Source organism: Typopeltis vanoorti, chromosome 1, assembly GCF_054136105.1.
Source record: "Typopeltis vanoorti isolate ZY-2024b chromosome 1, IOZ_Tvanoo_1.0, whole genome shotgun sequence".
Classification (NCBI taxonomy): Eukaryota; Metazoa; Arthropoda; class Arachnida; order Uropygi; family Thelyphonidae; genus Typopeltis; species Typopeltis vanoorti.
The window spans coordinates 187,179,712-187,201,267 of record NC_143549.1 but is presented as its reverse complement, the minus strand read 5'-3'; the positions used below and the strand labels follow the sequence as shown (position 1 = coordinate 187,201,267).

The following is a 21,556-nucleotide window of genomic DNA, read 5'->3' as shown; positions in this document are numbered from 1 at the left end:
TTTCACAAGATACAAAAAAAAATTTTAAGCACTGCTGTCCATCTTACTTTAAATGGAAAAGCATCTATATCCAACTATATGGTTCAGGTTCTGTGTTACTAACATTAGTCGGAAACTTAACTTGAAGAAATTTGAAGAGGCAGTATAATCACGTGCTATTCTGAAACTGGCAATATGTAACTTTACACAGACTGCATCTTCTGTTTGGCAACACAACCTGGATGATCTAAAGGACTTTCCTTTTAACTCACTTCTTCAAATAGCAACGTACACCATTGAAATAGAGAAGTCAATAAACAACCCTTTCTAGATAGGCTAATTAGTAAAGAGGAAGATGTTACTATTATTACATGACAACTCCAGGGACTCCAAGGGACTCATCGTTGGAGGACACTCTACTTCGCTAAATACATCTCGCCCTCTCCACTACTACCCGATTCTCCCACTATGATACTACTGACCATTGTCACCAAGAACAGTATTTTTTGTCTGTAAATTACATGTGTTCTGAAGGCTGATTTGTCTGTACATTGTTAAAAAAAAAAACCAGAGTTTCCGGGAGAAAAACCCTTCTACCTTCGTATGAGATCAGTTAACTCACCTTCAATTGAAAAAGCCCATATAAAGATCCTCCTTATCACAACGAGAATCGAATCCAGGTCTTTTCCAATCTAAGGGTGCAATGTTTTTCTGTTCTTCTACAAAAAAAATAATGCCAGCTTGCTACATCTCTAGCAAAAATTGGTTATGTCGCCACATTAAGAAAGACCTATCTGTATTCTAGGAGAGAACACTGATAATAAGGAAGTTTAACCTTCACAGCAACCAAAAGAGTTATCTAAAGAGAGCTATTTACAAATTATTCTATACATATAAAAACTACATGTGTAGTCAAACATCAAATATAAAGACTTGATTGTTTTACTATGTGTTGGTGGGACTTTCCCTTTCCAACATATATCTTCAGTACTAAAAGATATTGATACTGAAATATTTTTTAAAATAGACTAGACACTTCATATTAAAATTTAAAAAAAATAAAAATAATAATAAAAAAACCTGTGTTCCTTTCCAGAAATATCCTGGTTTTGTAAGATCCCTTGTTTTTGTGGCAATGCTTATATAGATCAGATGAGAAACTAGCCTAAAGATCCAAACTAATTCCCCCCCCCCCTTGTCTAACCCATTGGTAACATTTATTATAGAATGTGAGCAGGTTGACCTTCCCTTAGTAAACCTATGCTGTTCATTGCAAAGTGGAGACTTTCTGTCAACCATTTCTGAATGTGCGAGCCCTGACCAACTTTTCCAAAATCTTCATCACCACTCCTGAGATAATACTGGTTGCTGATAGTTGGATACATTGGTCTTTGCACCACCCTTGTGCAATGGGATTATCATACATTCTTTCCACTCTTGTGTGGATCTGAGACTCAAATTATATTGCTTTGTCAAAAGAATAGACAGGTCAGCTGAACACCCTTTTAGCATCCGCACTGATATCCCATCACTTCCTATTCAGAAGTCTTATTTCAGTTTGTGCAGCATCTCTACTACTTCCTCCTTATAAAGGGAAGAGGTAACCTTTGAGTTCAATGCTGCATGTACAAAGTTGATAGCTTTTAGCAAAATGGCTACTCATTGAGTGAACAATCTTTTCTGCATCACCTGCATACCATCTGCATTCAGTAGAGTTATTCTTTCAAATTCATTCTTTCTTTTACTTGTAGCATAACAACAGAATTCTTTTTGGTAGCCTTTAACTTGCAGAGCCAGTTTCTTTTTATACAGACTTAGCTTTCCATATGACGCTTGACTCTTCTAGCATGCTTCTTATAATTATCATAACTGACGGCATTCCTTCCACATAATCTTTTTCTTATTAACCTCTTGCTTAATTAGATTACACATCCATTTCATTCTTACTCTGTTTATTCTTCAAACTCTAGGGACAGCATTCTGGACACATTCTGAAATGGCAGTTTAAGTTTTTTTTTTACACTTTGCATGCACTGTTGATATCCTTCCCATCCAATAACTGATACCATGGTGCAGAATTCAGCATATTCCTCTGGCAGTAATAATCTCCTGCTTTGTAGTTCAGCATGTAACCTTTTCTGCATGGAACATTCATAAACTTAGCCACTTCCCAAGTGAGTACTGCATGATCACTGTCACCAACTGGAAGCAAAAATAGTTGTCTTTAACTGAAATTCCTTCAGACTCTATAATCAGATCTAACACTCTTTGACCAAGAGTTTCTTCTGTTACATGCTGCTTATTATTATTACTGATGCCTCCAAGGAGTCCAAGACTCATTGAGAGAGGGCACCTACTCTACAATTCTGTCTTCCCCCACTCCAGTCCCCACCAACTATAGCAAGCTGCATCATCTACACCAATGCCATCTACTGCCCACCACCACTAGTATTTTCACAGACAATCAAAAAATCCATGACACAATTTGAACCTGCAGCCTTTTGGCTGGAAAGCAGATACACTAACCACTCGACCAACCAGGCCGGCAGTGTCACTTTTTATGAAAAAAATATATTTTAATGATGATGCTATGTCTTTAAATTGATTATTCATATTAATTTTATGCTAAGCATAATCAATGCAGTTACATAGTATAATTATTTATATAATTGTTGTGATAATGTGGAAGAATAACTTTTCAGAATACAGATGGTTCCTTGTGACAGTAGCTGATGATAAATGCTCACTTTGCTAAGAACTCTCAGCCAGGTATATGTTACCTGGTGCAGAGTGCTACCACATTGGATGAAGAGATAGAGGTACATGAGAATGAAATTGAAAAGCTGTTGCATAACCTGGATAATTATTGAGCAATAGGAACAGATAGGATATCAGAACATTTATAAAGGAACGTGTAGCCAAATTGACTGGACTCTTTGCATGTTTGTATGATTTGTCTCAGCCCAGGAACGATACCACAGGAATAGAAAGAATGTATGATAGTGCCAGTGTGTCTAACTACCAACCTATCAGTATCTGGAGTGGTGAAGATTTTAGAGAAGTTGGTAAGAACTTGCATACAGAAATAGGTTGATAGACAAGCTATACTCTGCAAGGAACAGCATGATTTTGCTAAAGGAAGTTATATTTTAGCAGTATAAAGAGCAAAAAAATCTTTCTAACACATCTGTTTATGTAAATCTGCAGTTTATTTAGATTCCTTTTTGGTTAATCTCCAGGTTTCAGATCCATATAGCAGAATGGTCTTTACATTTGTGTTGAAGAGTCTTATTTTTGTCTTGAGATGTATTTCATGAAGTTCAATTTTTTATGTCTTCTTTGATCCTCCTTCATTGCTCACCACTGATCTTAGATAAACAAGTGTCCACCTCTTCTAGTGGTTCTTCCATAATGTCGGAAGTTTATTTTGCACTTGGTTGGACTATAATAAATTTAGTTTAATCCTTTATCCAAGTGTAAGCAAACAAAGTTTGCGCCTGAAAATATCTTCAGGACTGAGGTAAGGTAGTGCAACTCTGAGCAAAGGTGGACCAAGCTCTCATCACTCCTTGTCGCAGTATCTCCCATAATGCAAAGCACATCTCCTTGTAGACATGTATACTGCTTTGCATTAAGGGAAGGGCCACAACCTAGACCGGTTTTGACCTTTATTGAGGTTTCGTCAGTGGGAGGCAGACCCAAACGTGGAGATACTAAGGCAGAAGCAATAGGAGAGGTCATATTCTCCTTCACTTTATGTTATTGTTTCATGTTTGTTTTTGATTGTACAAGCAAAGTTTTCTGTAATATCTTTAGTTTTCAGTTTATTTATAGTGTACCAGTTTCTTTTGCTGCTTGATTTAAATATCTTTACCAGTTTCATTTTTATCTTTCCCACCCACCAGCATGTAGTACATTTCTGCTCCTTTCCATGTTCTCACATCCTGCAAGGAGGGTATCCATGTTTTTATTTATGGTTGTGTGATCTGTTTGGTTTTTACTCTTTCCATCTGGTCATATCCAGGCTTATTATATTCTTATATCGAAATATTGTACCTCCTATGATTGTTTTGTTAAATAGGCAGAAGTCCTTGAATAATATTTCATTTTCATATCTGCTGTTGTCTTTGCCTATGTTTTGCATTTGCCGTCACTCAGGAGTAAGATCATATCTCTTTTGCTATTCTTAACTCTCTGTATACGGCATAAAAAGCTTTTTTAATTCCCAGTCAGCACTGTTTGTAGGCTCATAGATATTTATTATAGTAACAGTTTTATATCTGGCTTTGACCTTAGCTTTTATTATTCTTTTTGATACATTTTGTTTCATTCCAGTAGTGCCTTTTTTTTGTCTCCATTGTCATCATCAGAGTGATGTGACACCCTTACTATGTTTTTCATTCTTGGGGTTTCCAGAATATGTTATATTTGCTTGTTGTTAGTTTGATCTTGCCATTTCCATTTCATCTTGTTTTACTTAATCCTAATATTTGTATTTTGTATCTGTCCATTTCCTTTGCTATTTGATGTGCTTTTCCAGATTCATACATTGTCTTGGTGTTCCAGCATCCAATTTTGGTTGTAGATTCCAAAAGCCTTCTGCCTGTTGGCTTCTCTAAGAGAGCTTTCACCAATCTGCATAATTTTTTCTGGTGATTTTTCAGCAGAACTATTCCAGTTTCTTTCAATACTTAGGGTTTCTGTAGCAGGAAATTTTTTGATGTCTTATGGTTGCTATCCACAAATACAATTCTCCTCTTTCTCATCCGGACTTGGTACTGGCAATGGCAGAGTTAGAAAAGCTGCAAACAAGCATTGTAAAAATTATATCAGGATTATGGAATGGAGATTATGATGACAGGATTGCAGTCAACATACTCTCAGGCACTATTAAACAGGAGAAAGAGAGGTGATATGATAAAGGTCTGTAAACTTCTGAAGCATTATAGGTTATCAGCTGATGAAATTTTTCATTATATGGAACATCCTTGGAAGTTTGCATGTGGGCAGTTAAAAAGGAGTGGGAGCTAGATTTTTCTCACAAAGCAGTGAGTGGGACAGTTTGCCTGTTGAGGTAGTGAGTGAGTTTAAGAGCAGGTATGACAGTTGGTTTGGGGGATGTGTGGCCTCCCTTGATGAGGCCTTAATTCTTTAGAGGTCTCAGATAATAATAAAATAGGGTCAGTTAATAATATAAAATAATTGGTATATTGATATAATTATAAGTATGCCAAATACAGTTTAGTTCACTTGAAGGGCATGATACACAAGTCTCTTATTTTTTAACTCATTCTAATTCCTAAAGACTTTATTTAAAGCCTGTCTGGAAACTGAGTTTATTACAGAAAAAAAAAAAGGGGGAGGGGGAAACATGGCAGAATGTTTAAAAATGCATTATATATTCTATTGTGTTTTATATATATAATATAAAAAATCTTTTTTTTTAATATCAGACGTGCGAAAGGTTGTAAAATCTATAACACATTAGAGCTTTGGCTGAACAAGAGGTTAATAAAGAGGAGGGGGGGGGGATCTACTGATGTGTTCCTTGAAAACAGTGAAGGCTGTAGTTTTTGAAAAAGACTGGGATGGAGGCCATTCCAAAGAACTGAGGGTAAATGGAATCAAGAAAGGAAGAGAAACTTGATTTAAGCCCAATGTTTTTCAGCAGCTGCTTGTGTTCTTTCTGTCCTTGAAGAAAGTGGAAAACTAGTGGTAGCCAGTTCAGCAGAAAATTATCCATGAAAATACCTATAGTAGAAACATAAAGAAAAAGCAGAATATCTATATTGATTGGAAAAGGCCTGAGTTCGATTCCCGTTGTGACGGGAGGAATCTTTATATGGACTTTTTCAATTGAAGGCGAGTTAGCCGATCTCATACGGAGGTAGCAGGGTTTTTTTCTTCCAGAAACTCTGGTTTTTCATCCTGCATACAGACAAATCGGCCCTTCAGAACACATGCAATTTACAGACAAAAAATACTTGTTGTGGTGGGCAGTAGATGGCACTGATGTAGTTGATTGGTAGTAGAGGTTCGGTAGTGGTGGAGACAGAGTTGTACAGTAGATATCCTCCTGTGATGAGTCTTTGGACTCCTTGGAGGTGTCACGAATAATAATAATCTATGAAAGAGGGTAATGATCATGTGAGGTCATTAGTTAATTGGATTGTCCTCTTCTGGATGGCATCAGATATTTGTAGTCAACCATCATTTTGGTCTACCATCTCAAATGCATGAGCAGTATTCCAAGATTGTACGTATTTGGGATTTATACAGTGCCATCATTTGTAGGGTAAGAAGTGGTGTCTTGATTTAAAAAGTAAAGTTTTTTGCAAACTAAAAAAAAAAAAAAAAACTATGACTGAGATTTGTATTGTGTCAGAAAAGGCTAAAGTGCATGTCATCTTACAAGGATAAATCTTACCTTGTTTGTTGTACTGGTTATTATCAAAAGTAAAAGAAAGTGAAATGAGATTTTTCTTGTAAGAAAATGACTGAAGCTTGTTTTGGTAACAATGAGGTTCACAGGGTTATCCTTATTGTCCCTCCAAAGAATAAATAGTAAAGAGATCATTTTATGGTGTTATGGAAGATTAAAGTTTTGAATGATTGTGAACTACAAGGAATAGTTCTTGTCCACAGATTTGCTGAGAATAGTGATTTAAGGCCAATGAGAGAGAGAGAGAGAGTTGCTTTATTTACGTATTGTAAGAAGAAAATGGGTAAAAGTACAATCCCTGGAGTTTCTTTGCATTGGTAAGGAAATCTAAGAAGCTACTTACCATAATGCATAGTGAATGATGAGAGAGAGAGAGAGAGAAACTAGACTTATGGTCTGTCTCTACCACTGCAACTGGGTAATAGTTTGCTAAGCAGGCCTCTATGCTACAGTAGATACCATCAAATGCCCCAGAACATTTAACTTTTAACAAACGTTCAAGTCATGAACTGACCTGAATACTGAATAAAAGTTTTTTAAGCTCGTACAATTTTTACATTGTGTGCATGTGAGGAATAACCGGTGGCTAATGTTTCAACTTTTTCTCACCTCTATATAATGACATAGTATGCAAGGGGTATTCCAAAAATATTGCTTCCATTGTGATAGCTCCTTATCCAAAAGAGATGTCAGTTGGGGGGACAGGACACTTTTCTCAAAATTTCCCTCCCTTTGAGTACATTTTTGCCACTATGCAATGTTGTTAAAACCATCATAATAAGACAAAGCAGAGGAGATGGTTTGACAACATGTTCATTTTCAAAATGGATGCCCTTAAAATGTCTTCAGTTTAATAAATGACTACTAGAAGTCTTATGTAGCCATGGCTAGAGGGAACATTTTCTACAAGTTCAATTCTGATCTCTTTGATAGCTGTTAATCTGAACATGCTCATTTTCAGCCTCACATTGTCATGTTGCAAAAGCAGTATCTGTTTTCTTTGGTACAAACATAAAATGAATTCATTTTTGTCTTTCTCAAGGTCATAGTTTTGCAAATGTGTAAATTTTTGCAAATATCCCAAAAGCTTACACCTTCCATTGAGGGTTAATTTTGAGCGAAATAGGGTAGTAGTATTACATTGAACAAATTTTCATTTCCATATCTCAATGCTTGTCCATATCCCAGTTGCAGTTTTGTGAAGTAAAGCATTATCTTTCCTTTGATAATGTGGAAAGAATCGATGAAAAACTTCATATGATCTGTTTCGTTTTGCTAGTAATCAAAATGTGAACATTTTATTGCATCTCAACAATTTACTTGACTTGTGCTAATCAATTGTTCAGTTTCAGGACTAGTGATCTGACTTTTTGTAACCTGTTTTCTCTAACTAACTAGTTCATATCATTCCCATGTGCAAAAAGCAGGTCAATTGGAATTGGGTTCCAGGTATGGATTAAGAGAGAAGAAATCAGTTGACATTTTTTTTGAAGAGTTGTTGGGAAATGCTTTACAAGGAAGGCTGTTCCACAGGACAGGGAAAGATTGAATAAGAGAGGAGAAACAGGTTTGGTGCGCTTAAAATTGGACTGAAGAGGGATGTTAGGCAGCTGCTACTTTCATTTGAACAAGCCCAACAGAAAGCAGAGAAGTGGTTTCCACAGTATTGACTGTGGAAGTACTTGTAGAAAATACAGCTGAAAAATTGCATCTTTGAGGTATTCCACAAAGGATGGATCATCTATCAGCCAAATTGCTCTCTTCTGGACAGCATCAAGAATTTTTAGTAATGTTTTGAGTGCACTACCCCTGAAATATTAAATGTTTTGAGGATGGAAAGATTTCAGATTTTTTAAAGTTAGCAGTTGGATGAGTGAAAAGCAGAGTGGTATCTTGAGGAGGAAAGAATGCCCACTTTTCTAGAGGCTGAAGAACCAGTTGATGTGATGTTTTTGCCAGGAGAAGTTGGAGGTATATGCCATTCTGTGAAGTAAGATCTGATCCTATCTGGTAAATTGTGTGTTACTGAGGATAAGGGTAGACAGGTTGAAATCCCTTTTGCAATAAACAGAAAAAAAGAAAAGCATGACTCCATTTTGGTAGCATTGAAAGTCACCAAATTATCTTAGCCCCAATGAAGGGTAGTAGAGAGATCAGTATTTAAGACACTAGTGCAGACAGTTTCAAAACTTCAGATGCTTGAACACTGCATGGTGTCAAATGAATACAATGAACAAAGGGTATCATCAGCAGAGCTGTGGATAGGATTATTAGTAATAGTGTGGATCATTTATATAGAGAAGAAAAATGGTATAGAACAGAGCTCAGAGGCATTCCTACATTAGTGGCAACACTCTAGGATAGGGAAACAATTAACAGAAAGCTTATAGAATTGTTGGTGATTGAGTGTAGATCATTTATATATAGAAGAAAGTATGTGATGGAACAGAGCTGTGAGGCACTCCTGAATAGTGGCGATGCTCTAGGATGGGTTACCAACCCTATGCCTGCGGGGCGCCTTGGTGCCTGCCGACGTATCCAGAGGTGCCCACTCAGAAGTATGGAATCCTCTGTTATTTTATTGTGGGAGATCCATTGGTGGAATATCAGCACTGGAAAACCCTGCATAAAAGTCACCTGCTTTCAGTGTGTTAACAGCAGTTACTTTTTCTTCATATTTTATTCTTCAGCTAAAAGTCAGTATCAGTGAGTTTGAGTGCATTTTTGTGAGCAGTTCTTGGGTTTTAAATAGTTGTCATCCTCACCTAAAATGAATGTGGATAGTAAAAAAAAAAAGAAAATATGTGATTATCAATCTGAATGGAATGAAGCCTGTTTTATTAAAATAAAAGACAAATGTGTGTGTTTGGCATGTGGCATTTATGTTGCAGTTATGAAGAAACATAATGTGGCAGCATTTCAAGACTAATCACTCCTCATTTGACCACAACTATCCTGTTAATTCTGAATTGAGAAAGAAAAAAGTATGTGAACTAAAGTCAAAACTTGCATCTCAACAGTTTTTATTAGACCAACAGTAAAGCATAAAAATGCCACCTATCCTATCTTATATGTGCCACCATACTAGGGAGATTTATAACTGCAGCCATGTGTGTTCACTGGACCGGTTTTCCTGTTTTTTGAGGGATGAAAAACCAGAGTTACCAGGAGAAAAAAAAACTCAACCTCTGAGACCCGTTATCTCTAAAAATGCTGCTCTTCTTATAAACATTACTCACTTAATAACAAAAAGGAAAAAGCTGTATCAGGATGGTGAATTGATAAAAGAAGCATTTCTTGCAAGAGCAGAGCGATTCAGTTTAGTTTTCCTTGACATGCAAGCCCAACTGAAAAATGATTTAGGAAAATGTGAACACTTATCCCTGCAATTTGAGTCAATGAATTTATCAGGTACAGAGGAATTGGCTGTTTTAGTAAGAATGGTATTTGAGAAATTTTCTGTTAAGGAGGAGCTGTTAAAATTATTGCTCATGAATGGTCAAACAACAGGAATGGAAATTTACTGTACATTTAAATAATACATCAAAACAATAGATTTCCCTCTAAGCAAGTTGACAGCAATCACCATTGATGGAGCCCTAGCAATGGTGATCAATATTCTCCAGCAATATTTCCAAAGGATGTATTGCTCTTTGCAGAGAGGACAAATCATTTCCGATCTTTACATCATACCATTGCATTATTCATCAAGAAGCATTGTCTGGTAAAGTTCTCTCCTTTGGTCACATTATGAAAACAGTTCTAAAAATAAACTCAATTAGAGCCTCTCCTCTACAGCACCACCTCTTTAAGTCTTTCATTGAGAGTACCAACGATGTAACTAAAAAAAGATCTTATTTTTCATTCCAAAGTTTGCTGGCTAAGCAAAGGAGAAGTAGGTTCAAGATTTGTTCGATTGAAGAAATAAGAGAATTTCTCAGTTCCAAAGGACAGAATTAGGAGCAGTTAAGTGATCCTTTTTGGTTAATGGATTTGGGTTTCCTTACAGATATCATAGAAAAATTAAATTCTCAAAGCTTGAAACTCCAAGGAAAGGATAAACACATTGTGATGATAAGTTTGATCAGATTGTTCAAAGAGAAGTTGACTTTGTAGATATATCATTTGGAGTGGAAATTTCTCAATCATTTCCCAATTCTCAAAATGATTGGCAACAGAGAGTTTGTCCTGGAATCGTTTGTTAAATTGCTTAAAGTGTTTCAGGAAGAACTTGACAATCAGCAGTTCAACACCATTTGAGCCAATGGTATCATTTTTTTTAAAACCCTTTTACAGTCTTAAGTGTGATCGAAATTGCTGAACTCATTACTAACTTTAACAATGCAACAACAGAAGTAGAACTGGAAATTTTAGCTCTCAGGAATGATATCACATTAAAGAAATAATATAGAAATATATAACATTATAGAAATAATATAGTCATGTAAGGTGATGAAAATATTTGGAGGTTGGTGGATAGAGAATGATTTCCTGTTTTAAAGTCATGTATACAAGATTTTTTTTTTTTTTTTTTTTTTTTTTTTGGATCAACATACTTGTGCGAGTCATTTTTTTTCCACCATGAACATCATAAAATCTAAATACAGATTGCGACTAAAGGGTGAACATCTCGACGATTGTTTGCGAGCTGCAACATCTTAAATTCCCAACTACGAAGGACTTGTCAATGATATGCAATTCCAAGGATCCAATTAAAATCCATTTTTCTTCATGATTTATTTAATTTGTTAAAAACATTTTTGTTCCTTTTCAATGAAAACAAAATTACAACGATCCTTTTTATTTATTTATCCACAACATAAAATTTATCTTGATTGTTTGATTGCTTTAAGAAAGATGGCAAGGTAGGGGAGAGTGCCTTCCTCCCATACTGTTTCCTCATCTTAAAAGTGCTCTCAATCTCAAAAAGGTTGGTGATCCCTGCTCTAGGATGCATTTGCAGCATGTCACATCCACCATGTGACATGGTGTAAACAATCAGACAGAAAGCTTGGCTATCCAGAAGATTATAGAAATAATATAGGACTGGTATTATTTTTGGAGCACATTTGAGTATAGTTGTGGAGAGGTGTGGTGTCTAAGTAGGTTGGCATTCTTCTGATGTTTCTTTGGCTGAAAAACCCACAGGAAGCATATGGTACCAGGTGCTTGACCATGATCATCTCTGCAGGAGAGGAGTGATACCAGGGAGTCAGCTATATCTTTGGGTTCTGTAACAAGAGTGCCTTCTGGAAGAGAAGTGAAAGTGCAGGTGAGCTGAAGTTGCATCTGATTATTTTTGCAAGGGATCAGGAGGCACAGCTACCAGTTACACAAGAGGAGGGAAGGATTCTGCTATTCTTTGTTGTGAAGTATTTTATCATTCTTCATAATTCTTTATGAAGTCAGATTTTGATTTGCTGACAGCTGCTTTGAATTTATTGCAAGCTTTAGCATATACATGGGCCTGAGTATGAAGCTGGAGTTCTTATTGAAAGCTGCTTGCATTATGCTTTTTTTTTTTTTTTTCTTCCTCATCTGCTTTAGTACATCTTTTTAAACCATGGCTTGAGAAATGGACAGTAATTTTGAATGGAATGGGGGGAATGAAGGACTTCATGCCACTGAGGATAACTTTTGTGATATGCTGCTGAGCAGGTATTTGGATTGGATGAACGAAAGAGGTATGAACATGGAAAGGAAAAGTTCTGGAGGTTGTCCCGCTTGGTACCTTTTGCCTTTTATAGTGCCAGAGGTTAAGAGTAGCTGGAGATGGGGTATTTTGTGAGAGAGAGGAAACTTGTACAGGATTTGTGATTGGCGTTACCGAGAGGTGTAGCAACCTGCGATATGGATGGATGGACCGACTGGTTTAAAATAAAAATAGGGAGGGGGAGTGTTTATCGATCATAACAGGTTCACAAATGTAAGATTTGCATTAGGCCATTACTTATTAAAAATACTGTCACTTCTCATTCAGTTTGATCACTGGAATTGAAAAAAGGAAGCCAGTTGAAGATATGGACAGTTAAGGTCACCTAGGAAGATGACTTCACTATTTAGATAGCTGTATTGTAGATTATTAAATTTTATTAGATTATTTAAGATGAGAAGGTTTAAGTGATCTCTGGAATTTGGGGAGTAACTAAATGGAACAAAGAAACTTAATCCAGAGAAGGTCAAAAGCAAATTGTCTAGATGTCTGTAAGTGATGGAGTGCATTATTTATGTTGAAGGTTTTTGTGTGTGAATTTTGTCTGTTTGTTTGAGGGAGATTTATTTTAATCATAACACTATCAACTGCTCAGCTTTTGGCTCATGAACAATGTTCATGGTGAGTGATTTCTGGCCACCTGCTTTGATTGGTCATTAATGTAAACACCATAATTCTTTTCTGTACTTGTATAGTTTGCTTTGCCATCAAAACTTTCTAATTGTTGGTGAATTTAAATTGCACTTATTTTCGTGCTTGATAAATTCAGTTACTGAACATTTATTTTCATCATCATAACACTAATTATGGATATAGATCATATTGGTCTGTTCCTGTCTCATCCATCTAATATCCCCTTTTTTTTTTTTGAGGTCTACCCAGCCTTCACATTCATCGACAAATATGTAAAAGGCTCATTCATTGTGTATAATAAGAGAAACCTCTTTAATACATGACTGTATAGTGGTCACAAAACTAGACATGATTTCAAGCCACTTACATTCCAAATATTACTTTTGGAATACCTCATATATGTTCAGCTCTATATAGATATAATATAAAATTATCTGCAATGTTCTTTTATTTCTAATTTCAGAAACATTGAGTTTCAGTGATAAAGAAAGCTGACTCATCAGCTTCCTCTTAATGCAAAATGCAGCACAATTATTCAAATGCAATATTTTTCTATAAGTTTTTTATTATAGTGACCCTTAAAAGATACGATTTTTATCAGTAGTATGATTGTATTATGTCCGCGTGGTTAGCCTAGTGGCTTTACGCTTCGTAACCACATGCCTGGGGAAGGAGTGTCCTAGGTTCGATTCCCGTCGGGGATATGAGGAGCTGAAGGATCTTCCTCAGCCATAGCCAAGTTAGCCGGTCTTGGGCACGGGCAGTAGGGTTTTTTCCACCAGTTTATCTGGTGTTTTTCATCCCGCAAGCAGACAAACCGGCCCCGTGAACACACAGGGATACAGCCAAGAATACCTCGAGGCATAGGAGTGACCATTCTATCCTCGTATTTCGATTACGAAATCCAAGCATGCTTGGAAGGTTGTGGGCCTTAAAAGGCCTGTTAAAGCCATTGGGATAGATAGTATGATTGTATTATAATATCCTTGTTGTAAAGTTTATACACACAGTGTAAAAATTTATAATTTTAAAACATTTTTATTCTGATAGACTCCCTGAGGCCTCGAGGTGGTCGACTAGCTAGAAGAGCAAGATCCTTTAAAGAAGATTTTCTTGGAAGAATAACACAGATGAGGAGTCCATCAGGAACACGTTCAGGATCTCCTAACAAAGGACCAAAATCACGATTAAAAGCTAACCAGGGAGAAGAACAAGGACAAACGGGACCAGGGAAGGTTAGTTTTCCACCTCTGTTTCCTATATTTTTAATTCTGCTGAATATAACTTTGTATCGACTTTTCACTTGTTAACATTTGTTTCATTTCTTAGCATTTGTTTCATTTTATGCACATTTTTGTGCACAAAATGTGCAACTGCTCATAAAATGTTGAACTATTCATCTTTCTCTGAAGGAAAAATAGAGCAGAATTGTTCACATGCACTATTTTTCTATAACAAGTTTATTATTGCAGAGCAAAAATCATCTTTAAGCAAGCAAGCATTGTGAGTAATGGAAAAGGGATTTACTTTTCCACCAGTTACTATATTTCTTTTTCACAGTGGACTGTTTCCAAATATTACATATGATATTTATTTAATGTGCATACATTAAATTTAAGATGTAGTGAACAAACTGAAATGATCATGAGAAAAAAAAAAGCTTCTTGACTATGGATGAAATCAACTTTCATGGAACTGATGAGATAAATGTTTTGAGGAGTTGTCAGTGTAGATAGAAAATTGAATCAGGTGACTATTCATCATCACGAACCATGGGCTCATTGCCCATTGGTGTCCGATGCCTCTTTCACTATCTTCTTCCATCTTTTTTTGTGTAGTACACAGTGTCACAGTTTCTGTAAACCCATTACAAACCTCCTTTATGTCATGTAAGAATTATAAACACATTAATACAAGAATAATTAAAAAGAAAAAAAAAAATTTTTTTTAATCGATACCTTTAATTCTTACATTAGTCTAATGTTATCTTTAATTGAATTTATAAATTAAGATTGTTATAAGAAATTGTGAATTAATAGCTATAATTTATTCATCACGCTGATGAAATTTAGCTCTCTTTAATGCTTAGCAACGTAACATCGCGCGGCTCATTCTACTTTTGAATGATCAATTGTTTGTATTCCACCTTGTAAAAACTGTTCCTATGAAGCCATTGATGATAGTCTGTTAGTTTCAGACTGAAATATTTGGCAAACATTAAACTACTCTTGTGTTAACCTGTTTATAATTCTTAATTTAATGTCACAAGTGTCTCTCAAGAATAGAATTTTATGTCATCTATCCATTCTCTGTATGGTCTACCTCTTCTGTTTACACCATCCATAATACCACACATGAATGTCTTTATCTTCCGGTCCTCATTCATTCTGCATTAGTGATTTTCTGTATCCATCCTATTCTTATAATCTTCCTGCAACAAGTTCTTTCAAATGCCAAAATTCTTTTTTTTGATTCTTTAGTTATTACCCATGTTTCAAATCCATATAGTACGCTGCTGAAGATGAATGTTTCCAGTACTCTTCCAGATGTTATCCATGGCCTTCAGATTTGTTCTTCCTTTTGCAATCCTGATCTTTATTTCTTTTTTACAGTCCAAATCATATGTCATTTTACTTCCCAAATATGTGAATTTTTCTACATTTTCTATATCAGTTCCACCCACTTGTATCTTTTGTTTCATGTTCTTCTCACCAAATACCATTGTCTTTGTTTTTTTCATAACAAGTCCAAATCTCTTCTCTTCCTCATTTAATAGTTTCACTGTTTTTTTGTAATTCTCTTTCATCTTCTTCAATAATAATGATGTCATCTGCAAATCTCATATTGTCGATTCTCATCCCATGTATTGATATTCCTTTTGCATCTTCCTTCATTTTATCCATTGCTCTTTCTAAATGTGTGATGAAAATGCTTGGTGATATTGAGTCCCTCCCCTCCCCTGTCTAGTACCTCTGCTTGTTCTAAACGATTTCCCCAAATCATCACCTATCCTAGCTGCTGCAACTGCATTCTTATATACATCTTTTAATATACTATTAGTTTTTTCAGTTCCATAGGATTCTAGCACTGCTAACGTCACTTTCTGGTTGATACTGTCAGATGCCTTCTGAAAATCAACAAAGTAAGTATATATGTTTTTGTTTTTTCTCCTAGCTTTTTCTGCTATTAACCACATTATCAAAATCTGTTGAATTGTAATTCTATCTTTCCTAAATCCTGCTTGCTTTTCTGCAAGGTATGCTTCCAATTGCGTTCTCAATCTTTCTGTCAGTATCATCATCACCTTACCAAAGTGACTTGTCAAAGCAATTGTTCTATAATTTTTACATTCTAGCTTATTTTCTTTCTTGTATAATGTCACTAATATTGATTTCACCCACTCCTCTGGCATTTTCCCTTCTTTCCATACCATATTACATAGTTGGTGCATTTCTGTAAGTATACTTTCGCCACCATATTTAATCATTTCTCCAGTGATGTTATCATTACCAGGACTCTTGTTGTGTTTTAGCCATCCTGTTGCTTTTTCTACCTCTCCTCTTAAAATGTCCATATCATACTCTTTACTTGGCAGTGATATCTGCTTCAATTCTTCACTCAGTTTCCCAACGCTATCTAAATCTAGTTTTTCTTCATATAACTCACTACAGTATCTTGTCCACTGCTGTACAATTTTATCTTTATTCATCAATACTTTGCCTTTTTAATCTTTAATTGTGGTCTGCTTTGGTTGCCCCCTTCTATTAATGGTTCTAATAATTTTGTACACCTCCCTAGTTTTATGCTATCCATAGTGCTGTTCTATATTATTGCATTGGGCTTCTAACCATTTCATCTTATCCATTTTGACTGCTTTTTTCACCTCATTATACTTTCTTCTATATTGCTCCTCTATTTGTTCTGATGTATCCCTTCTTATTTTCAGCATTCACTTCTCTTCTCTACTAACTTCAGTGTTTCTTGTCTATTCCACTTCTTCTTGATCTTCTCTTCTTCTGGTACTGTTTCTTCTATCGCCTTCATTACTCCTTTCACTCTTAGATTTAAATTTTTTTTCTTTGTCCACACTTTTAAGTTTCCCTTCTAACACTGTTCTGTACATTCTTCCTATTGCTGTATCTCTTTTGTTTCTGATGATGGGGTTTATATTTTCTTTTTAATTTCAACTTGATGTTTGTAATCACTAAACTGTGATCCGAATCTATTATGCTGTACTGATGTTATCCATCTTCTTTTAATCGTAATCATATCAATCATGTTCTAAGTTTTCCCATCATTTGATCACTACGTCCATTTTCTACACTCCTTTTGCTGGAATCTTGTGTTACAGATCATCATCTCATGGTCCACAGCAAATTCTAACATTTTTTCATCTTGTTCATTTCTCTCTCCAAAACCATATTTTCTCATGACACTTTCCCAACCATCATTATCTATTCCGACTTTGGCATTCCAATCTCCTTCAATAATTAGTACATCTTGCTTTGGTATTGTTTCTGTTGTCTCTGTCAGATTCCTTTTCTTTAGTGTTACACGGTGATCAGCATTCATTTTACATAAATTATAGACTCTACAACAGTGTTATAAATAATTATTTTTTAATTTCCTGATTTCGACCTTCGTATTAAGGTCATCATCATCTGGAGTATACAGAGACAAGCTAAACTACGTTCACATAGTATGCTGAAGAGACAATGATTTGATCAACAGTTATTCTACTGGCCTGACCTCTAGTGAAATTAAAATAAAATTACAATAAATAAATTAACTACATCAAAGCTATGTTCTACTTAAGACAACATCAGAGAAACATTCTTTCATATAGATAGATAGATAGATTTGTTACAGTGAAAATGATGTCCTAATTTAACATGACAATTGTTATATTAGATTTAGGATCCTGGATTACCTATGGTTCTATTTACAATTCATTCTTAGGGAGAAAGGTTAAGTGGGTAGAATATGTGCCTTCCATATGTTTTGGATTTTTATACTATCGTTATTGTTAAGATTAGGGTGATTGATAAGAATCTCACAGGCCTCCTTAAATTTACGTTCATACCATTTTTGGTGTGATGTAAACAGCAGGTGCTTTTTCAGTCAATTCTATGTAAAGTGTTCAGGGCATGATCAGAAAGACCAGTTTGACCATAATTATTATACGTAATGTGTTATGTTCCTTTTTTCTGATAGGAATTGTGCGTCCTGTTTGCCCTATATAGGGCTAATTACAGGTGCAATGAATACAGTATACTCCAGGGTGGGCCAGTGGATCCTTGGATGTGTTGAGTAAGTGCTTTAATTTTGCAGGAGGTTTAACGGTGTCTTTAAGGTTGTATTTTTGTAGTATTCTGTTTATTTTGTCTGACCTTTAACCCCCCCAAGCAGCTGAGGCAGATAAAATAGCCAGACCACCTCAGCTTTTTTCATGGATCAAAACTTCGTCGGCATTCTATCTTTTATCATGCCATTACTTCCCTCTGTCGTTAATCTCTTTATGGCTATTTTAGAGCTATTAGTGTATTAACTGTTGGTTAGCGACCTTTGTGTCATCTGTCTTTAAGAATACTGTGTTACTTGGAATTTCCTTTACTGTCCTAAGATATTTGACCTTTTTTTTTGCCTCACAATGATTTATTGTGTCTCTTCCCAAAAATTGAAATTAATTTCACATGTGCAAAAGTAAACATTTATGAAATGACCACCAATCAGTCTTTGCAATGAATCTATTTAGTAATAGTAAATTTGCTGTATTTTATTCTTCAAATTAGTGCAATGGAACAAGACAACTTTATGTTTCTTCACTTTACTGACATTACAGACGAATTTTTTTCGTGGATTTTCAAATGTTTGTTTGCACTGAAAATATGTCCAATATTTATATTTTTAAATAACATTTATTGAAATAAATATGATCTTTTGCTTTCTTTTGTAGCAAAATATCATGTGGATTATCACATTTCAGTTTTAGAAACGATTTTTTTTTTTTTTGTTTGTTTGTTTTTATGAATAACAAATGCTGTTAAATTGCATTACTCAGTTTCCAAATGAGAGTCTTTTTAGTATCAAAAATTTATATCCAGTGATATTTTAGCAGGACTACCGCCTTTGGCCTTTTTTGTAGGATGCACATTGTTAAATTGATGTTTCTATTGTTAAATCGATGTTTTTCTACCTTTTTATATCTTTATCTTTCATTATTTATTCTTTCTTCTCTTACTTTAATCTTATTTTTATATCTAGGATTGTTTCCTCTTCGGACACTGGCGAATTTATATTTTGCTGCGCCTGCCAGTATCCTATAATAGAAAAGATCCTTACTCAGGGAGACAGTACTAGATTCTTAGCTTTCTTACCCAATATCTTACTTAACTGCCGTATAGATCTAGATTATTGCAGTCGTGACCTAAATCTATATTTTATATTCACTCTCTAAATCCTTCCCGCCAAAATAGGTTCTATTTTTATAAGTGGTAATTTGGAATCGTAATCAGGCATGACTCAGGTTCAGGAAAATATGACATGTTTATTGGAATATGTAATACACATTACAAAATTCATACACTCATGGTTGTGTTCAATACTAAATAAACTCGAACTAAGAGATTAACACATTTGAACTAATTAAAACTTATAAGGCACACTAAACACAGTAATAACACATTGGGATATAAATCAAATGATAATAAGTTAAGCTAAATTCCTTCTAGCAGTATTACTCGTATGAACAAGCTATCAACCATTCTAATGTTACTGAGACACTAAATTCTACCTTTCATACTGCATCAAGTTAATCCTATCACATACAAGTTACAAAAGATCTCTCCTAAACAATTCTTCTTACTCACAAACGAGGTTAACTTTCTAAATAGTGACTGTCCACAGAGTTCCTTACTATAAAGTTCTTAATTTCACAATCGTAAACAATCTTCTTTCTTCTAATGAACATTCACACAAAATTAGAGCAATAGCACCTTACCGCTTTTTTCCGAAATCGTTCTGCACCACGTTGTCTAGATATTTCTCATCTATTTGGCTGTCTATACGCCAATGTAGGGGTTACGCTATCTTCATTTTTTTTGCCGGAAACTGACTCAAAATCTTTGCGTTTCAGAAACAACTCGATGGGGGCTTTTCAGCGACAGCTTGATTCTGCTAGGACTGGAATTTTTACCTTCAGCTTTGCATAGAATCCAGCTTCATTTCTTTACGAATGCTCGCTGCCCGACATCACAGACTTCACTCCCCCCCCCCCCCTCTTACGCGAAACTGCCTGCCAACTTCCGAACCACCCAACAGGAAAACGATATGACAAGAGATCAAGAGAAAAAGTTCTGTGTTCCAGGCTCAACCCCCTTTTATACTCCTATAGAGCACCCTCTTTTTCATCCCTTTTTGCACACGATCCTTATTAATTTCACCCTTTGGCTTATCCTTTGTTTCTGCAACGCTCATATACTTGGATTCATGGAATACATGGTTACGTGATTTTCCGAATAAGCTGTACGTGTGTAGCTTTAGGCTTTCCAGGAATTAATACTTAACAGCTTTATGATGACTCACAATAGATTTTACATAGCTTAAGTAAGTAAGGCTTGGGGTGCTTAAGGGTCAAAGCTGTATAACTGAGAGGAGAAGTCCACATAGCCTTTAAAGGAATGCGGAGAACCTACCAGGGCTTCTGACCTAATGTCCAATCCTCATCATCTCGTGGTGCATCCTGTTGGGTATCTACCTGGATATTGAACGAATGAGGATGGGCTGGCAATTTGGGATTTAGCCGACCAAATTGTATTCTTATTGGTTAAACCAAAATAAAAAATGATGGTACGACATGACAAAATTTCATACCGACTGGGGCGTCGCCCGGTTAAACAAGGCCCCCGTTGTTTTCGTCAGGGAACCCGGGCGAACAGCGAAAAGTCAGCTACTGGAACAAATCTGAAAACAAACCCCAACTCAACATCACCAGAGTTAAAGATCAGTACTATCAACATAAGAAGCCTGAATGGCAAAGAAATGGAGCTAGCTGAGGAATTAAATAAGTACCAGATCGACATAATAGGGGTGACTGAAACAAAAAAAAAAAAAAGGCAAAAACTGGTGAGATCTTTCTGAGCAATAAATACAAAATGTTATATTCAGGCAATGACAATCAAGGAAAAGTAGTAGCCATAGTATTCAACACAAAATACGAAGCTAATCTTCTTGAATGGCAGTCAGTCTCAAGTAGAGTAATGTGTGGCAAATATGAGAATGGGGAACTGGACAATGAGACTTATTTGTGCCTATGGTCCCACAGAAGGTTCTACTAAGGTAGAAGTGGAAGAATTTTTTTGAGGCTTTAGAAAAAGCAACTGACACAATGAAAAAGGAAAAGTTGGTCCTTGTTGGGGATCTAAATAGCAGAGTAGGAAATGAATTTGAGATATACAAAAATATTTTGGGAAAATATTAAGAAAACAGCAAAGCTAATAATAATGGCAATTATCTGTTGGATTTCTGCTCAGGACATGGACTGGTTATTACTAACACCATGTTCCAACATAAAAATGTGCACAAATTCACATGGAGAGAAAAGGCAAGGAATAAGAAAAGTCTCATTGACTATGTTATTGTTGATAGTGATGTTTTCTCTCTGGTGCAGGACACCAGAATGTACAGAGGATTTGAAATTACAAGTGATCACTATTTAGTCTTGAGCAGCATAAAATTGAATTTCATATTGAAAAGAATAACATGTAAGAAAGTTTTAAAGCGAATAAAAG

At 35.5% G+C, this 21,556-nt stretch overlaps 1 protein-coding gene across 1 annotated transcript in view; it reads left to right on the top strand.

The window, feature by feature from the left end:
• The window catches only part of C3G (C3G guanyl-nucleotide exchange factor), a 350,856-nt gene that overhangs the window by 77,750 nt on the left and 251,550 nt on the right, over positions 1–21,556 (top strand). Inside the window, exon 2 of the mRNA XM_090405787.1 lies at positions 13,818–14,002. Coding sequence (XP_090261913.1) covers positions 13,818–14,002 — 185 coding nt within the window. The remainder of the gene's footprint in view (positions 1–13,817; positions 14,003–21,556) is intronic.